The sequence below is a fragment of the Nycticebus coucang genome, chromosome 14, assembly GCF_027406575.1.
Source record: "Nycticebus coucang isolate mNycCou1 chromosome 14, mNycCou1.pri, whole genome shotgun sequence".
In the NCBI taxonomy this organism is placed as follows: Eukaryota; Metazoa; Chordata; class Mammalia; order Primates; family Lorisidae; genus Nycticebus; species Nycticebus coucang.
This window is the reverse complement of record NC_069793.1, coordinates 10,853,769-10,874,702: the sequence shown is the minus strand read 5'-3', so window position 1 is coordinate 10,874,702 and position 20,934 is coordinate 10,853,769. Positions and strand designations below refer to the sequence as shown.

Here is a 20,934-nt window from a genome sequence, read left to right as displayed (position 1 = left end):
CATGCAAGTGTGTGAGCAGGTGTGCAAGCTTGCTCACACCTCATGCACCAGCAGGGTTTTCTGTAGAAGAGGGACTCACACCTACCTCTCTAGGACTCCATAGCCATAAATAAAGATATGACTGTGACATGAAGGCTATGCACTTAAATATGATGCCCTTAGCCAGGTGCAGTGGCTCCTGCCTATAATCCTAACTCTCTGAGAGGCTGAGGAAGGGCTCAGGAGTTCGAGATCAGCCAGAGAAAGAGCGAGACACTGTCTCTACTAAAAATAGAAAAAAGTTGTTGGGGGTTGTGGCAGGCGTCTGTAGTCCTAGTTACTCAGGAGGCTGAGACAGGAGAATCGCTTGAGACCAGAATTTTGAGGCTGCTTGAGCGAGGCTGACATCACAGCACTCTGGCCTGGGTGACAGAGCCAGACTCTGTCTCAAACAAACAAACAACAACAACAACAAAAAGTGGTGCCCTTATGCGGTACATAACCCAAATATCTGAACAGACTCTCTGGGCCCATGGATGCTATACCCATTTATGGATGAGGAAAAGCAGCAGTAAGTCAGTCATCTAAAGAAATGTACCAGGGGACCAGGGATTCCCTCCAAACCTACCTCTTTCCAAAACCAGAGCTACCCTTGAGCTCCAAAACTCCAAGGACACAAGCTCTGCTGGCTGAGGTGGGGATGGATGAAGGTGGAGAAGGCATATCTGAAACCCACATGCACATACAGAAACCCACTGATAAGATGGTACTGGAGAAGATGGGATATGGGTAGAAATGGTCATCTTTGTTCTGGGTAAGAGGGAGCCAGGGAAGGTGCAGGGCTGCCTCCACTGGCAGAAAGGCAGCAGCTCTAGATGATGGCAAGAAGGATGGGATTGGTCCAACTGTTTAGTACAGGAAGGCACCTTCCTCTGCCCAACAATGATCAACATTAGGAGCAAGTTGCTAGGAGCCAAAACCCGCCACCCCACCCCCACCCAACCCAATGTATTTTCTTTTTGGTTGTTGTTGTCATTGCTGTTTTTGGCCAGGGCCAGATTTGAACCTGCCACCTCCGGTATATGGGGCCGGCGCCCTACTCATTGTGCCACAGGCGCCACCCCCAGTGTATTTTCTATAGAGCTGGAACTCAAAAGAGGACCATGGTCAGAAGATATTTTTTTCAATGTTTATCCCTAACATGGACTAAAAAGGACCATGAAGATATCTCATACAAGATCAGCATCTTATTTCAAAGAGAAAAACAAGGCCCAAAGAGGACAGGTAACTTGAGGCCACCCAGGCCAACTTGACCTGTTGTCAAGTCAGGCATAGATAGCAAGCCCGGAACTCTCAGGTGCAGCCCTTTCTTATACTCTGCTAGGCCTTTTATCTGTTCACATCTGTACCCTTTTACCCATTTAGAGCCATTTCTGAATCTTGTATTCATTATCTGAGGATACAAAGTTGGTGGGTGGGCCTTGGGGCAAAGCCTCTCTCATTTCTCAGCAATGGTGCAGCCAGTCTCACCATGACAACCAAGAAGCAAAGAATGCCTCTCGTTACCCGTGCAGAGGTCACTGCCTTAAAGTCACTCATGAAATAGCAACACGACTGGGTGGATCTGGTCCAAACAGTCAGGACTGGGTGTGCAGCTCCCCTAGGCTTCAGCCCCCAACACAGAATGCAAAAGCATAAGACATCAGGGTTAATAAACAGCTTTATTTGCTTTGTACAGCATTGATTTTCTTACATTCTCAATTAATTTGCCATTAAAGTGCTGGAAATTTTCTGAATTACAATAATATTTTAAAAGAAATCAGAATATCAGGAGCATGGCAGTTGTGAATACAACATTTTTCTCACAAAACACAGACTGGAAGCCCTTCAGTTTGAGCTGGTGGGTTGGACAATTTGCAAACAAATTTTAATTCCCTCTCACCACCAGCACCAAACCATCTGGGAACACCATCCCCGGGGGGGAAAAAAAGCAATGCTAAAGAGCTCTAGAAACACCCACACACCCCAGCTGCCGCCTCCTCTGGGCCATCTTTGGGTGTTTGTTGTTTGAATAGATCCAATCTTAGGAGAAATAGAGACATGGCCCTCTTTGCTGCCTATTACCCCACCCTCCCATACTAACAAAAGCCCCAAAAGTCATTACAATGAAAAAGTGGGTTTCCGATACCCTTGACTAACAATGTTCAGTAAAAATGATAATAAACACAAAAGCTTGCTTAATAAACAGGAGCTCTCAGCATTCAATGCAAAAAAAATACCTGAAATCTTAAGGCAAATACTGCTGACTTTGCACATGGGCTGGATGAACTTGGAATTCTCTGCCTATCTATATAGTTCCAGAAGCCGAAAGGCAGTTGGTTTTTCAGTGCTTGCCACCAGGAGAGGCAAGCTCTCTGCATTATTGCTGAGGCTGTCGGTGTGTTTCTCTTTGGAGTTTATATACAAACACACCCGAGGCTGCTGTTTTGTTATATATATATATGTACACACATACAGAGCCCTCTACTCTTTCTTTGTAGAAACCGTCAGCTCCACCTCAGGAAGCTGGATGCCAACCTTAGTCCCACTGTCATTGCTAGAAGAAGAGGACAGTCGGGACTTCTTAGAGGCCAAGGACACTCCACTCCCTTGTAACTTGCTTGCCTCATCATCGCTCCCAGTCACCTCATAATGACCTTTGCTCTTCGACCCCAATCCACCAAAGGTACCGAATTTTAGCTTTCCATGTTTCCCTTTCACTTTCCCACCTTCCAGGGACACTTCCCCACCTTCAAACTCCAAAGTCCCCGTGGGGGTGGAAGGTGCAGAGAACTCCCTTTCATCACTGAATGAATTTGAGCGGTGCCGTGGCTTCTTACTTTTAAATAAGGAGAATTTGCCTTTGGGTGAAGAAGTTTCGGCCTCTGCCTCTCCTTCCAGAGAGCCTAGGCTGGCCTTTGAACTTTTCAGGTCACCTTTGGACCCAGAAATGGATGCTTCTGGTAAGCCAGTGATACCACCTTTCCCTTTAGGTTTGGAAAAACTAAACTTGGGCATTTTGATTTTGGATTTTTTAAGTTTTGCTTCAGACTCTTCCCACTCGCCTTCTCCAGCACCAGCCTGGACAGTTGCCTCTGCTTTAGGGAAGTTAATATCCACCCCCACTTCTCTGCCAACTAGCTCACGGCCAGAGAATGTAAATTTGGGGATCTTCATCTTGGGGAATGTTACTTTTCCAGATCCGCTTTCCAGATGACCTTGAGGCCCAGACACACTTAGCCCAGGAGCCTGAAGTCCAATCTGACCTCCTTTCACATCTCCTTCTATCTTTGGTCCTGAGAAATGAAGGCCCCCAGCAAACTTAGATGCATCCAAGTTGAGAGCAGAGGAGACCTGGGGTCCCTTCCACTCACCCCCAGAACCTTTGACACTCACATGTCCTTCGCCCAAGCTGATATCTGGGGCACTGACACCCCCTGAAATATCCACACCTCCTTTGATTTTGGGGCCCTTCAAGCTGATGCCAAGATCTGACTCAGGAGATGACACATTGAAAGAAGGCCCTTTCACACTGATATCAGGAGCAGCCCCGTGGAAACCTACACCTGAACCTTTTAGGTCGCCTTTGACTTCAGGACCAGAAATCTGCCCAGTCGGGAGTTTCACATTCACATCTGGTAGGGCCACATCACATCCAGAGGACTTAATTCCAGGCATTTGGAAGTTTCCTCCTAGGCCTTGAATGCTGACACCTGGAAGACCTCCTCCAACAGTGGGACCTTTCACCTCACCAGTGGCCCCAATGCTCCCTTTCACTTTTGGTCCTTCCAAATTAAAGTCCACATCCGGTGCTGAAATCTGAGGCCCTTCCAGGTTCACATTCATGCCTGGCCCTTTTAGCTCCCCAGCAACTTGTGGCCCCTTGATATTAATGTCCAAGTCAGACCCTGGGGTGGAGATGCCAAATTGGGGCAGCTTCATTTTAGGAAGTTTTATGCCACCTTCAGATGCCTCCAAGCTTAGGTCAGGAGGACCTACGGATACTTTAGGGCATTTGATGTCACCAGAGACACCCAGGTCTCCCTGCAGGCTTGGTCCCCTTAGCATCACATCTGGTGCCCCAACTTTAAGTGTTGCTGTGGCATCAATCCCTGGAACTTTCACGCCATCTCCTCCTACCTGCACCTTTCCACCGACACCTCTGAGGTTGAGACCTGGAGCATGCACCTTCACACTGGGAACAGATGCATCCACATCTCCCTTTACACTTGGTCCTTTCAAGTTCAGGTCAAGGTCAGGGCCAGAGACTTTTGGCATAGAGAGGTTCACTGAAGGTAAGTCGGCTCTTGGCCCCTTTACAGAGACATCAGGCCCTTCAAGCTTAACATCTGGTACACTCAAGCCTCCTTCAAGAGAGGGAAGCTGGGCATGGACCTCAGCACCCCCACCTTCCATGTTCACACCAGGGACACCAATCTTGGGCATTGAAAATTTGGGGAACTTGATTTTTGCTTCTGGACCTTGCAGATCTATGTCTGGTCCTTCCAGTCCCACACTTGGAACATCGCTCTTTATCTTTGGTCCTTTCAAGTTCACATTCACATCAGGGATAGAGACTTGAGGGGCAGAAATACCAAAAGATGGTGCTTTGATTTTAGCATCTGGGCCTTCGATGTTGATGTCAGGTGCATCCAAGTTGGCCTGCACCCTGGGGCCTTTCAAATCACCCTCTATTTTTGGCCCTGAGACATCCACACCTGGCATCTTGAACTTGGGAGCCTTTACCTTCATGTCAGGACCTTCAACATTAATCCCTGGTGAAGAAATATCCAGATCAGGTGCGTGGATTTCACCCTCCATTTTGGGGCTAGGGAGGGCAGCCTCAGCCTTAAATTTGGGTGATTTAATGTCAAACTCTACATCTGGGAAGTACATTTTTCCAAACATAGGTTTCTTGGTTTTGGGAGATTTCACATCAACTTTGAGTGCGGCTTCCGGCCCTACAACATTGACATCCACATCAGGAGCCTTGAGACTGGCATCAATTTCACCCCCAGGAGCATTTAAATCAAATCCCTGTTTTTTGGCCTTAATTTTAGGACCACTCATATGAATTTTAGGCATTTTAAACTTACTTTTCTTGCCCTTGGCACCAACACTAATTTCAGGAGTCTCAAAGTTCAGGTCTGCCTCAGGAACAGTCACATCTACTGAAGGTGTCTTGATGTCAGCTTTAGGGCTTTTTGCCCCAAATCCAAATTTGGGTTTCTTAAATTTGGGAATTTTAACATCTGGTCCCTCAACATTAATATCTGGGCTTTCAACGTGTACGTCTAAGCCTGGAGCTTCTAAATCAACTTTAGGTCCTTTAAGGTCCATTTCACCACCTTCTATTTTTGGACCAGAAACTCCAATTTTTGGTGTCTTGAGATGTAAATCAATATCAGGAATAGTCACTTTAGGAGCAGATATATCCAGTGATGGCATCTTCAAAGTTGGGCCACTGAGTTTGGCATCAGGGACTTCAAAATCTAGACTTGGACCTTTAAGACCAACTTCTGGGCCTTTCAAAGTACCTTCCACCTTAGGAACAGATACATCAAAATCTCCTTTCACTTTAGGCCCTTTCAAATCCAGGTCGACATCGGGCATGGAGATCTTGGGAGCTTTGATATTTATCTCAGGCATCTTGAACTTAGGGCCCTTTAGTTTTGCTTCTGGACCTTCAATATTCACATCTGGAACATCAATGTCCACCTTGGGTCCTGAGACATCAATATCAGCCTTAGGCAGGTTCACATCCACTTCTGGACCCTCTCCTTTGAAGCCAGGCATGCTGAATTTGGGCATTTTCACCTTGGGCATCTTCAGGTGCCAGTCAGGGCCATGAACATCAACATCTGGGGCACTGATGTCCACTTCGGGGCCTTTGAGGTCACCTTCCACCTTGGGCAAGGAAACATCTGCATCTCCCTTTACTTTGGGACCTTTCAGGTTTAAGTCAATGTCAGGCATGGAAATCTTGGGGGCTTTGATATTCATCTCAGGCATCTTCAACTTGAGACCTTTCAGTTTTGCATCTGGGCCTTCAATATTGACATCTGGAACATCAATGTCTACCTTAGGTCCTGAGACATCAATATCAGCCTTCGGAAGGCTCACATCCACTTCTGGGCCCTCTCCTTTGAAACCAGGCATGCTGAACTTGGGCATTTTCACCTTGGGCATCTTCAGGTGCCAGTCAGGGCCATGAACATCCACATCTGGGACATCAATGTCCACTTTGGGGCCCTTCATGTCAACTTCAGGGCCTTTGAGGTCACCTTCCACTTTGGGCAGAGAAACATCCACATCACCCTTCAAATTTGGACCCTTTAAATTCAAGTCAACTTCAGGCATGGAGATTTTGGGTGCCTTGAAGTGCAGGTCAGGCATTTTAAACTTGGGACCCTTCAGTTTCCCTTCTGGACCATGAATGCCAATGTCAGGAGTGTCTATATCTAGCTTAGGGCCTTTAACATCGACTTTAGGGCCTCTCAGATCTCCTTCCAGTTTAGGAATGGAAACATCCACATCTCCTTTTATCTTAGGTCCTTTCAAGTTCAAATCAATGTCACTCATGGAGATTTGTGGAGTTTTGAAATGAACATCAGACATCTTAAACTTGGGACCTTTGAGTTTCCCTTCAGGACCTTCTATGTCCACCTCTGGCCCTTTCAGATCACCTTCCACCTTAGGTAGTGAAATGTCCATATCACCTTTTACTTTGGGGCCTTTCAGATGCAAATCAAAGTCAGGCATAGAGATCTTGGGGGCTTTGATGTTCATCTCAGGCATCTTAAATTTGGGTCCCTTTAGTTTTCCTTCCGGACCTTCAATATTGACATCAGGAGTATCAATGTCCACACTGGGAACCTTCATATCAACTTTAGGGCCCTTAAAGTCACCTTCTACTTTGGGCAGAGAGACATCTATATCACCCTTCAGTTTGGAGCCCTTCAAGTTAAAATCAATATCAGGCATGGAGATTTTGGGGGCTTTGATGTTCATCTCTGGCATCTTGAACTTTGGGCCCTTTAGTTTTGCATCTGGACCTTCAATATTGACATCTGGGGTATCAATGTCCACTTTGGGGCCAGAAATGTCAATGTCAGCTTTAGGAAGGGCAACATCAACATCTGGGCCCTCTCCTTTGAAGCCAGGCATGCTGAACTTGGGCATTTTCACCTTGGGCATCTTCAGGTGCCAGTCGGGGCCATGAACATCAACATCTGGGGCATTGATGTCCAGCTTGGGGCCTTTGATGTCAACTTCAGGGCCCTTCAGGTCACCTTCTACTTTGGGCAGAGAAACATCCACATCACCCTTTACCTTGGGACCTTTCAGGTTTAAGTCAATGTCAGGCATGGAAATCTTGGGGGCTTTGATATGCATCTCAGGCATCTTCAACTTGGGACCTTTCAGTTTTGCATCTGGGCCTTCAATATTGACATCTGGAACAGCAATGTCCACTTTGGGTCCTGAGACATCAATGTCAGCCTTGGGAAGGTTCACATCCACTTCTGGGCCTTCTCCTTTGAAACCAGGCATGCTGAACTTAGGCATTTTCACCTTGGGCATCTTCAGGTGCCAGTCAGGGCCATGAACATCCACATCTGGGACATCAATGTCCACTTTGGGGCCTTTGACGTCAACTTCGGGGCCCTTCAGGTCACCTTCCACTTTGGGCAGAGAAACATCCACATCACCCTTCACCTTTGGACCCTTTAAATTCAAGTCAACTTCAGGCATGGAGATTTTGGGTGCCTTGAGGTGCAGGTCAGGCATTTTAAACTTGGGGCCCTTCACTTTCCCTTCTGGACCATGAATATCTATGTCAGGAGTATCGATGTCCACTTTGGGTCCAGAGACATCAATGTCTGCCTTGGGCAGATTCACATCCACTTCTGGGCCCTCTCCTTTAAAGCCAGGCATGCTGAACTTGGGCATTTTCACCTTGGGCATCTTCAGGTGCCAGTCGGGGCCATGAACATCCACATCTGGGGCATCGATGTCCACTTTGGGGCCTTTGATGTCAACTTCAGGGCCCTTCAGGTCACCTTCCACTTTGGGCAGAGAAACATCCACATCACCCTTTACCTTGGGACCTTTCAGATGCAAATCAAAGTCAGGCATAGAAATCTTGGGGGCTTTGATGTTCATCTCAGGCATCTTGAACTTAGGCCCTTTCAGCTTTCCCTCTGGTCCTTCAATATTAACATCAGGGCCTTCGATGTCCACCTTGGGTCCTGAGACATCAATGTCAGCCTTAGGCAGGTTCACATCCACTTCTGGACCCTCTCCTTTGAAGCCAGGCATGCTGAACTTAGGCATTTTCACCTTGGGCATCTTCAGGTGCCAGTCGGGGCCATGAACATCCACATCTGGGGCATCAATGTCCACTTTGGGGCCTTTGATGTCAACTTCAGGGCCCTTCAGGTCACCTTCCACTTTGGGCAGAGAAACATCCACATCACCCTTTACCTTGGGACCTTTCAGATGCAAATCAAAGTCAGGCATGGAAATCTTGGGGGCTTTGATGTTCATCTCAGGCATCTTGAACTTAGGCCCTTTCAGCTTTCCCTCTGGTCCTTCAATGTTAACATCAGGGCCTTCGATGTTCACCTTGGGTCCTGAGACATCAATGTCAGCCTTAGGCAGGTTCACATCCACTTCTGGGCCCTCTCCTTTGAAGCCAGGCATGCTGAACTTAGGCATTTTCACCTTGGGCATCTTCAGGTGCCAGTCGGGGCCTTGGACATCCACATCTGGGGCATCGATGTCCACTTTGGGGCCTTTGATGTCAACTTCAGGGCCCTTCAGGTCACCTTCCACTTTGGGCAGAGAAACATCCGCATCACCCTTTACCTTGGGACCTTTCAGATGCAAATCAAAGTCAGGCATAGAAATCTTGGGGGCTTTGATGTTCATCTCAGGCATCTTGAACTTAGGCCCTTTCAGCTTTCCCTCTGGTCCTTCAATGTTAACATCAGGGCCTTCGATGTTCACCTTGGGTCCTGAGACATCAATGTCAGCCTTAGGCAGGTTCACATCCACTTCTGGACCCTCTCCTTTGAAGCCAGGCATGCTGAACTTAGGCATTTTCACCTTGGGCATCTTCAGGTGCCAGTCGGGGCCTTGGACATCGACATCTGGGGCATTGATGTCCACTTTGGGGCCTTTGATATCAACCTCGGGGCCGTTTAGATCCCCTTCAATCTTGGGAATGGAAATGTCTACATCACCCTTCATCTTGGAGCCCTTCAGGTTTAAATCAATGTCTGGCATCGATATTTTGGGAGTTTTTAGGTGCATCTCTGGCATTGTAAATTTGGGCCCTTTCAACTTACCCTCAGGGCCTTCAATGTTAGTATCAGGAGTGTCAATGTCCACTTTGGGGCCTCTGAGGTCACCTTCCACTTTTGGCAAAGACACATCCACATCACCCTTCATTTTGGGGCCCTTCAGGTTCAGATCAATGTCAGGCATGGAAATCTTAGGAGCTTTGATGTTCATCTCAGGCATCTTGAACTTGGGACCTTTTAGTTTTGCATCTGGGCCTTCAATATTCACATCTGGAACATTAATGTCCACCTTGGGTCCTGAGACATCAATGTCAGCCTTAGGCAGGTTCACATTCACTTCTGGGCCCTCTCCTTTGAAGCCAGGCATACTGAACTTGGGCATTTTTACCTTTGGCATCTTTAGATGCCAGTCTGGACCATGAACATCTACATCTGGGGTGCTTAGGTCCACTTTGGGACCTTTGATATCAATGTCAGAGGCCTTGAGGTCACATTCCACTTTGGGCAGAGAAACATCCACATCACCCTTCAGTTTAGGGCCTTTCAGGTTTAAGTCAATGTCAGGCATGGAGATCTTGGGAGCTTTGATATTTATGTCAGGCATCTTGAATTTGGGATCTTTTAATTCTCCCTCTGGACCTTCCACATTGATTCCTGGGCCCTCAATGTTCATCCTTGGACCCTCTATGTTGATGTCTCCTTTTGGTAAATCCACAGCCACATCTGGCCCTTCTGCTTTTAAGCCAGGCACACTGAACTTCGGCATTTTCATCTTGGGCATTTTCAGATTCCAGTCTGGACCATGAACATCCACATCAGGTGCACTGAGATGAACTTCTGGTGCCTTAATATCCACTGTAGGACCTTTTAATTCACCTTCTAAATTAGGAACTGCAAGATCTAAATCTCCTTTGACTTTAGAACCTTTTAAATTTAGCTCCACATCAGGCATAGAAACTTTGGGGGAAGAAATACTCAAGAAAGGCATTTTAAATTTAGATCCTTTCACCTTTCCTTGGACCTCAACATCAGGAACATTAATATCAACTTTTGGACCTGTTACATCAATATCTGGTTTTTTAACTTTGACATCAACCTCAGGTGTCTGACCTTTGGAGCCTGAAAAATTAAATTTGGGAAGCTTAAAACGAGATTTCTTTGACTTGCCTTCAATATTGACCTTAGGACTGGAAATGTCTACTTCTGGGCCCTTTACATCCATATTAATGTCACCTTCCAATTTGGGCCCAGAAATATCAACATCTCCCTTCAGCTTCGAGCCTTTCAAATTCAAGTCAATTTCTGGCATGGAGATCTTGGGCATGTTTACATGCATGTCAGGCATCTTCAGTTTTGGACTTTTTAATTTGGCATCTGGGCTATGAATGTCAATATCAGGAACATCAACATCTACCTTTGGGCCCTTTATGTCAACAGTTGGACCTTTCAAATCACCTTCTACATCAGGAAGTGAAACATCCACCTCTCCTTTCATTTTAGGGCCTTTAAGATTAAGGTCCAAATCTGGCATTGACATTTTAGGAGCCTTGATATTCATCTCAGGCATTTTAAACTTGGGACCCTTCAGTTTTGCATCTGGGCCATCAATATTCACATCTGGAACATCAATATCCACCTTGGGTCCTGAGACATCAATGTCAGCCTTAGGCAGGTTCACATCCACTTCTGGGCCCTCTCCTTTGAAGCCAGACATGCTGAACTTAGGCATTTTCACCTTGGGCATCTTCAGGTGCCAGTCGGGGCCTTGGACATCCACATCTGGGGCATCGATGTCCACTTTGGGGCCTTTGATGTCAACTTCAGGGCCCTTCAGGTCACCTTCCACTTTGGGCAGAGAAACATCCACATCACCCTTTACCTTGGGACCTTTCAGATGCAAATCAAAGTCAGGCATAGAAATCTTGGGGGCTTTGATGTTCATCTCAGGCATCTTAAACTTAGGCCCTTTCAGCTTTCCCTCTGGTCCTTCAATGTTAACATCAGGGCCTTCGATGTCCACCTTGGGTCCTGAGACATCAATGTCAGCCTTAGGCAGGTTCACATCCACTTCTGGGCCCTCTCCTTTGAAGCCAGGCATGCTGAACTTAGGCATTTTCACCTTGGGCATCTTCAGGTGCCAGTCGGGGCCATGAACATCCACATCTGGGGCATCAATGTCCACTTTGGGGCCTTTGACGTCAACTTCGGGGCCCTTCAGGTCACCTTCCACTTTGGGCAGAGAAACATCCACATCACCCTTTACCTTGGGACCTTTCAGATGCAAATCAAAGTCAGGCATGGAAATCTTGGGGGCTTTGATGTTCATCTCAGGCATCTTGAACTTAGGCCCTTTCAGCTTTCCCTCTGGTCCTTCAATGTTAACATCAGGGCCTTCGATGTTCACCTTGGGTCCTGAGACATCAATGTCAGCCTTAGGCAGGTTCACATCCACTTCTGGACCCTCTCCTTTGAAGCCAGGCATGCTGAACTTAGGCATTTTCACCTTGGGCATCTTCAGGTGCCAGTCGGGGCCTTGGACATCCACATCTGGGGCATCGATGTCCACTTTGGGGCCTTTGATGTCAACTTCAGGGCCCTTCAGGTCACCTTCCACTTTGGGCAGAGAAACATCCACATCACCCTTTACCTTGGGACCTTTCAGATGCAAATCAAAGTCAGGCATAGAAATCTTGGGGGCTTTGATGTTCATCTCAGGCATCTTGAACTTAGGCCCTTTCAGCTTTCCCTCTGGTCCTTCAATGTTAACATCAGGGCCTTCGATGTTCACCTTGGGTCCTGAGACATCAATGTCAGCCTTAGGCAGGTTCACATCCACTTCTGGACCCTCTCCTTTGAAGCCAGGCATGCTGAACTTAGGCATTTTCACCTTGGGCATCTTCAGGTGCCAGTCGGGGCCTTGGACATCCACATCTGGGGCATCGATGTCCACTTTGGGGCCTTTGATGTCAACTTCAGGGCCCTTCAGGTCACCTTCCACTTTGGGCAGAGAAACATCCACATCACCCTTTACCTTGGGACCTTTCAGATGCAAATCAAAGTCAGGCATGGAAATCTTGGGGGCTTTGATGTTCATCTCAGGCATCTTGAACTTAGGCCCTTTCAGCTTTCCCTCTGGTCCTTCAATATTAACATCAGGGCCTTCGATGTTCACCTTGGGTCCTGAGACATCAATGTCAGCCTTAGGCAGGTTTACATCCACTTCTGGACCCTCTCCTTTGAAGCCAGGCATGCTGAACTTAGGCATTTTCATTTTAGGCATTTTCAGGTGCCAATCTGGGCCGTGAACATCTGGAGCATCTACATCTACTTTGGGGCTCTTGATGTTCACATCTGGTACTTTAATTTTGCCTTCTACATCAGGTACAGACACATCTACATCCCCTTTGACTTTGGGTCCTTTCAGATTTAGGTCAACAGCAGGCATAGAAATATTGGGGGCTTTGAAATGCATATCAGGCATCTTGAATTTGGGCCCTTTCAATTTGCCTTCTGGTCCTTCGAGGTCAACATCCGGCCCACTAATGTCCACATTTGGCCCTTTTAGATCACCTTCCAATTTGGGAACATCTACATTCACTTCTCCCTTTATCTTGGGACTCTTTAGGTGTAAATCAATGTCTGGCATGGAGATTTTGGGGGATTTAAAGTGCATGTCTGGCATCTTGAACTTGGGACTTTTCCATTTGCCATCTGGGCCTTCCACAGCTACTTCTGGCATGTCAACATCCAATTTGGGACCCTTGACATCCAATTCTGGTCCCTTTAATTCTCCCTCCAGTTTGGGGGCAGAAACATCAACATCGCTTTTGATTTTAGTCCCCTTTAAGTTAAAATCAACATCAGGCATGGAGATCCTGGGGGCCTTGAAGTGCATCTCTGGCATCTTAAACTTGGGACCCTTCAGCTTCCCTTCTGGACCCTCAAGGCTTACATCTGGAGCTTCAATGTTCACCTTGGGTCCTGAGACATCAATATCAGCCTTGGGCAGGTTCACATCTACTTCAGGGCCCTCTGCTTTGAAACCAGGCATGCTGAACTTTGGCATTTTCATCTTGGGCATCTTCAGGTGCCAGTCTGGACCATGAACATCTACATCTGGGACGTCAATGTCCATCTTGGGCCCTTTGACGTCAACATCTGGCACTTTCATTTCACCTTCTACTTTGGGCACAGATACATCCACATCCCCTTTGACTTTGGGGCCTTTCAAGTGTAAGTCCACATCAGGCATGGAGATCTTGGGCGCCTTAAAGTGCATGTCTGGCATCTTAAACTTGGGGCCTTTCAATTTTGCATCAGGACATTCCAGCTCAACATCAGGCACCTCCACATCCACACTGGGGCCTTTCAAATCTCCTTCCAATTTAGGCACAGACACATCCATTTCCCCTTTGACTTTGGGGCCTTTTAGACTTAAGTCCACGTCAGGCATAGAGATTTTGGGGCCCTTCAAATGCATTTCAGGCATCTTAAACTTGGGACCCTTCAGCTTCCCTTCTGGACCCTCAAGGCTCACATCTGGAGCTTCAATGTCCACCTTGGGTCCTGAGACATCAATGTCAGCCTTAGGCAGGTTCACATCCACATCTGGGCCCTCTGCTTTGAAACCGGGCATGCTGAACTTCGGCATTTTCATCTTCGGCATCTTCAGGTGCCAGTCTGGACCGTGAACATCTACATCTGGGACATCAATGTCCACTTTGGGCCCTTTGACGTCAACATCTGGCACTTTCATTTCACCTTCTACTTTGGGCACAGATACATCCACATCCCCTTTGACTTTGGGGCCTTTCAAGTGTAAGTCCACATCAGGCATGGAGATCTTAGGCGTCTTAAAGTGCATGTCTGGCATCTTAAACTTGGGGCCTTTCAATTTTGCATCAGGACATTCCAACTCAACATCAGGCACCTCCACATCCACACTGGGGCCTTTCAAATCTCCTTCCAATTTAGGCACAGACACATCCATTTCCCCTTTGACTTTGGGGCCTTTTAGACTTAAGTCCACATCAGGCATAGAGATTTTGGGGCCCTTCAAATGCATTTCAGGCATCTTAAACTTGGGACCCTTCAGCTTCCCTTCTGGACCCTCAAGGCTCACATCTGGAGCTTCAATGTCCACCTTGGGTCCTGAGACATCAATGTCAGCCTTAGGCAAGTTCACATCCACATCTGGGCCCTCTGCTTTGAAACCGGGCATGCTGAACTTCGGCATTTTCATCTTGGGCATCTTCAGGTGCCAGTCTGGACCATGAACATCTACATCTGGGACGTCAATGTCCACTTTGGGCCCTTTGACGTCAACATCTGGCACTTTCATTTCACCTTCTACTTTGGGCACAGATACATCCACATCCCCTTTGACTTTGGGGCCTTTCAAGTGTAAGTCCACATCAGGCATGGAGATCTTGGGCGCCTTAAAGTGCATGTCTGGCATCTTAAACTTGGGGCCTTTCAATTTTGCATCAGGACATTCCAACTCAACATCAGGCACCTCCACATCCACACTGGGGCCTTTCAAATCTCCTTCCAATTTAGGCACAGACACATCCATTTCCCCTTTGACTCTGGGGCTTTTCAAGTGTAAGTCTACATCAGGCATGGAAATCTTAGGAGCCTTGAAGTGCATGTCTGGCATCTTAAACTTGGGACCTTTCAACTTTGCATCAGGGCACTCCAACTCAACATCAGGCACCTCCACATCTACATGAGGACCTTTGATATCAACTTGCGGGCTTCTCAGATCACCTTCCAGTTCTGGCACAGAAACATCAATCTCTCCTTTCACTTTGGGTCCCTTTAAATTTAAGTCTATATCTGGCATGGATATCTTGGGAGCTTTAATATTCAACTTGGGCATCTTAAATTTGGAACCTTTCAATTTTCCTTCAGGTCCCTCAATGTCCAAATCAGGAGCTTCAATGTCCACCTTGGGTCCTGAGACATCAATGTCAGCCTTAGGCAGGTTCACATCCACATCTGGGCCTTCTGCTTTGAAACCAGGCATGCTGAACTTCGGCACCTTCATCTTCGGCATCTTCAGGTGCCAGTCTGGACCATGAACATCTACATCTGGGACATCAATGTCCACTTTGGGCCCTTTGATGTCAACATCTGGCACTTTCATTTCACTTTCTACCTTGGGCACAGATACATCCATATCCCCTTTGACTCTGGGGCCTTTCAAATGTAAGTCCACATCAGGCATGGAGATCTTGGGTGCCTTAAAGTGCATGTCTGGCATTTTAAACTTGGGGCCTTTCAACTTTCCCTCTGGATATTCAACATCAATATCACCAACGTTAACATCCATCTTAGGGGCTTTGACATCAATTTCAGGACCTTTCAAGTCCCCTTCCACTTTGGGAAAAGAAACATCCACATCAGTTTTCAGTTTGGGGGCTTTCAGATTAAGTCCAACATCAGGCATAGAGATTTTGTGTGTCTGTATATTCATGCTTGGCATCTTGAATTTAGGACCCTTTAGTTTTCCCTCTGGAGCTTCAAGATTCACATCTGCAGCATCAATGTCCACCTTGGGTCCTGAGACATTAATATTAGCCTTGGGAATGTTCACATCCACTTCTGGGCCCTCTCCTTTGAAGCCAGGCATGCTGAACTTGGGCATTTTCACCTTGGGCATCTTCAGGTGCCAATCTGGACCATGAACTTCCACATCTGGTGCATTAATGTCAACTTTGGGGCCTTTGACATCAACATCAGGAGCTTTAATCTGTCCCTCTACTTTTGGAACTGTAACATCATAATCTCCTTTCATTTTAGGACCTTTCAAATGCAAACCAACATCAGGCATGGATATTTTCTGAGGCTTTATATTCATTTCTGGCATCTTAAATTTGGGACCTTTTAGTTTTGCATCTGGACCTTCAATATTCACATCTGGAACTTCAACATCCACCTTGGGCAGGTTTACATCTACTTCTGGACCCTCTCCTTTGAAACTGGGCATGCTGAACTTGGGCATTTTCACCTTGGGCATCTTCAGGTGCCAGTCTGGACCATGGATGCCAACATCTGGAGCACTAATGTCAACTTTGGGTGCTGTAATATCAACATCTGGCACTTTCACTTCACCTTCTACCGCAGGCAAAGACACATCCATATCTCCCTTTAGTTTGGGCCCCTTAAGATTCAGGTCTACATCAGGCATGGAGATCTTGGGAGCCTTGAAGTGCATCTCTGGCATCTTAAACTTGGGACCCTTCAGCTTCCCTTCTGGACCCTCAAGGCTCACATCAGGGGCTTCAATGTCCACCTTGGGTCCTGAAACATCAATGTTGGCTTTGGGCAAGTTCACATCCACTTCTGCACCTTCTGCTTTGAAACCAGGCACGCTGAACTTTGGCATTTTCATTTTGGGCATCTTCAGGTTCCAGTCAGGACCATGAACATCCACTTCTGGGGCAGTAAGGTCCACTTTGGGCCCTTTGATGTTAACATCTGGTACTTTCACTTCACCTTCTATCTGGGGAACAGACACATCCACATCCCCTTTGACTTTGGGGCCTTTCAAGTTTAAGTCCACATCAGGCATGGAGATCTTAGGTGCCTTAAAGTGCATGTCTGGCATCTTAAGCTTGGGACCCTTCAGCTTCCCTTCAGGAGCCTCAAGATTCACATCAGGGCCTTCAGTGTCCACCTTTGGTCCTGAAACATCAACATCAGCCTTGGGCAGGTTCACATCCACTTCTGGGCCCTCTGCTTTGAAACTGGGCATGCTGAACTTGGGCATTTTCATCTTGGGCATTTTCAAGTTCCAGTCTGGGCCATGAACATCCACATCTGGGGTATTAATGTCCACTTTGGGCCCTTTGATGTCAATATCTGGTACTTTCACTTCACCTTCTATCTGGGGAACAGACACATCCACATCCCCTTTGACTTTGGGGCCTTTCAAGTGTAAGTCCACATCAGGCATGGTGATCTTGGGAGCTTTGACATGCATCTCAGGCATCTTAAACTTGGGACCCTTCAGCTTCCCTTCTGGACCTTCAAGGCTCACATCTGGGGCCTCAATGTCAAACTTGGGTCCTGAGACATCAATGTCAGCCTTAGGCAGGTTCATATCCACTTCTGGGCCCTCTGCTTTGAGGCTGGGCATGCTGAACTTGGGCATTTTCATCTTTGGCATTTTCAGGCTCCAGTCTTGGCCCTGAACATCCATATCTGGTGCTTTAATGTCTATCTTGGGACCCTTGACGTCCACATCTGGAACACTCATTTCACCCTCTATTTTTGGTGCAGATATATCTAGACTTCCTTTCATTTTGGGTCCTTTAAGATCCAGGTCAACATCCGGTAGAGACATCTTAGGAGCTCTGAAGTGCATCTCGGGCATCTTAAACTTAGGACCTTTCAACTTTCCTTCTGGTCCTTCAAGGCTCAGATCTGGAGCAGTAATATCTACCTTTGGTGCAGAAATGTCCACATTAGCCTTGGGCAGATTCACATCCAACTCTGGGGTCTCTCCTTTGAGACTGGGCATGCTAAATTTGGGCATTTTAATCTTTGGCATCTTCAGGTTCCAATCAGGACCATGCACTTCAACATCTGGGGCACTGACATCTACTTTTGGGTCTTTCAGGTCTGCTTCCAGCTTTGGTACTGTTACATCGTACTCTCCTTTCACCTTGGGACCTTTCATATGTAAATCCACATCAGGCAGGGAGATCTTGGGGGCCTTGATGTTCATCTCTGGCATCTTAAACTTGGGACCCTTCAGCTTTCCCTCAGGTCCTTCAATATTCACATCTGGAACTCCAACATCCACCTTGGGTCCTGAGACATCAATGTCAGACTTAGGCAGGTTCACATCCACTTCTGGGCCCTCTGCTTTGAAACCAGGTGTGCTGAACTTGGGCATTTTCACCTTGGGCATCTTCAGGTGCCAGTCTGGTCCTTGAATATCCACATCTGGGGCATCAATGTCAACTCTGGCACTTTTAAGTTCAATGTCAGGAACTTTAATCTCACCTTCAGCCTTGGGCATTGTAACATCATATTCTCCCTTTACATTAGGGCCTTTCAAGTGTAAGTCCACATCTGGCATGGAGATCTTTGGGACTTTGATATTCATCTCAGGCATCTTAAACTTAGGTCCTTTCAATTTCTCTTCTGGTCCCTCAATGCTAACCTCTGGAGCACTCAAATCCACCTTGGGCCCAGAAATGTCCACATCAGCCTTGGGCAGAGTCACATCCACTCCTGAGTCCTCTGCTTTGAAACCTGGCACACTGAACTTGGGCGTTTTCATCTTGGGCATCTTCAAGTGCCAGTCTGGGCTATGAACATCCACATTTGGGGCATCAATGTTCACTTTGGGGCCTTTCAGTTCTCCTTCAAGCTTTGGTACTGTGACATCATTCTCTCCCTTTACCTTTGTGCCTTTAAAATGCAAATCTACATCAGGCATAGAGGCTTCTGGTGTCTTGACACTCACATCAGGCAGCTTAATATCAGGGCCTACAAGTTTGACACCCAGATCTTCCATGTTGACATTTGGGGCTTCCACATTGACCTTGGGCCCTAAAATAATGACATCTCCTGTGGGTAGAGTCACGTCTACATCTGGGCTTTCACCTTTGACTCCTGCAGTGCTGAACTTGGGCATTTTCATCTTGGGCATTTTCAGGTTCCATTCGGGGCCATGAACTTCCACATCTGGAGCACTGACATCCACTTTAGGGCCTTTGACATCAACTTCAGGGACTTTGACTTTCCCTTCCACTTTTGGGAGTGTGACATCTACACCCCCTTTCACTTTAGGTACAGCAGCACTTAAGTCTACATCTGCCATAGAGATCCTACAGGTTCCTATTTTCCCAGAAGGACTGCCAAGCTTGGGGCCTGTCAAGGTCCCCTCCAGGTTTGGTGTCTCTATGTCCACTCTGGAGCCTTTAACTGCCACTTGAGGCACTTTAACATCACCTTTCACCCCAGGAGCAGAAACTTTAATATCTCCTTTCACTTTAGAGGATCCGAAGCTCAGATCTACGTCCTGCATAGAAATTTTAGGTTTTTGAATAATCATTTCAGGAGTCTTGACTTTAGCACCTTTCATCTTCCCTTCCAGCCCACCAGTAGCAACCTCAGGTGAACTGACATCCCCAGAGACCCCAGGAAGAGTCACTTCACCTGTGGGCATGGTCACCTCAATGCCAGCCCCCTCTCCCTTTGAACCAAATACAGAGAATTTGGGGACTTCCATTTTGGGCACATTCATTTTGCCCCCAGGCCCATGAACATCAACATCAGGAACAGAAACTTCCACATTCAGGCCAGTGATGCTGCCCTCAATTTTGGGAGCAGAGGTGTGTACCCCAATGCTCCCCTGTGGCTTGGCACCTTTCAAGCCTAGGTCACCTTCAAATGATGGCCCACTGATTTGGGGGCCCTTCAGCTTCCCTTTAAGCCACTCAAAATTGGCAGAGGAGGCACTGACTTCTGGCTGAGGGACCTGGATGTTCCCACCGATAGTAAAGCCTGGCCTGCTGTCCTGGTGCCCCATAGAGAATTCAGGTGCAGAAACACTTAGCCTGGCCTCTGATACCTGGCCTTCAGGCCCTGTCGAGACACCAAATTTTGGTACCTTCATGGTAGGAATTTTAATTTTCCCATTATCATCACTCTCAAGGAATGGGCCCCGCACCTCCACTGCTTCACCCCCAAGAGAAGGTGAAATGTCCACTACTGGTACTTGGACCCCTCCTCTGCCACCCAAGTCTATGCCCTTCGTGCTAACATTGACACTGGAGGTTCCCACCTTTATCCCAGGCATGGTGACCTGGAGCTTTGAGTGGCTAGCACCTTGGAGCTCTGGTCCTGAAGCAGAAATGGACCCTGCTTGGATCTCCACAGCAGAGCCTGTGGCTGGAAAGGCTGCCTCTGAGCCTGAGGGCAGTCTGATCACTGTCTTCCCTGACCGGGTCTCCACATCCATGTTGGAGATTTCAGTCAGTTCATGCCTTGGGATCTTGATCTTGAATTCAGGGCTGCTGATGTCAATGTCCTTGGCTCCTTCTCGGCCAGTCACATCCACAGTGTAGGCCGTGACCCTTCTGGTCACTGTGATGGTGCGGCTCTGGGTCTCCCCAGGGTCCCCTTCCACTCCATCCTCTGACCTCAGCCGAGGCTTGATCTTCGTGGTGTAGATACGCTGGTACTCCTCATCATCCCCGCTCTGCAGAAAGACACGCCCGGCAGAGGTTGCAGCAGGGTCTGCCTAAGTTACCAGATGCCCGGCCACAGCCCAGACGACAACATTGGTGCCTGTTTCCCAGAGAAGCTGGGACCAGAACGGAGGTCCATGGAGCCTTCTGGGGCACAGCACAAGGGACGGAAGAAAGGAGCTGACAGCCATATCACAGGAGGAAAACAGGAATTATTTAGGGGAGGGGGCATATTCCTGGACTGTGCAGTTTGGGAGAAGGACTTCCAATCAATTAGTGATTCAAAATGGCCTACTCCAGGGATGCCACCCCAGAAGAACAGGTCCTTCAACTCCCAACTCTCAACCCACTGATTTGTTTATTTAACCAGGAAGGGAATCCACCCAGGGGCCCTTCGCACA

At 47.5% G+C, this 20,934-nt stretch overlaps 1 protein-coding gene across 4 annotated transcripts in view; it reads right to left on the bottom strand.

Annotated features, from left to right (window-relative positions):
* AHNAK (AHNAK nucleoprotein) overlaps nucleotides 1–20,934 on the bottom strand; it is a 100,773-nt gene that overhangs the window by 64,117 nt on the left and 15,722 nt on the right. For 2 of the 4 annotated variants that reach the window (XM_053562259.1, XM_053562260.1), the window contains exon 5: nucleotides 1,682–20,544. The exons of 1 other annotated variant lie outside the window; for it this stretch is intronic. In XM_053562259.1, the coding sequence (XP_053418234.1) occupies nucleotides 2,503–20,544 (18,042 nt within the window). In that variant the 3' untranslated portion in view covers nucleotides 1,682–2,502. Of the gene's footprint in view, nucleotides 1–1,681; nucleotides 20,545–20,934 lie in introns of those variants that run through there. One more of the 4 variants, XM_053562261.1, reaches the window with a different exon arrangement.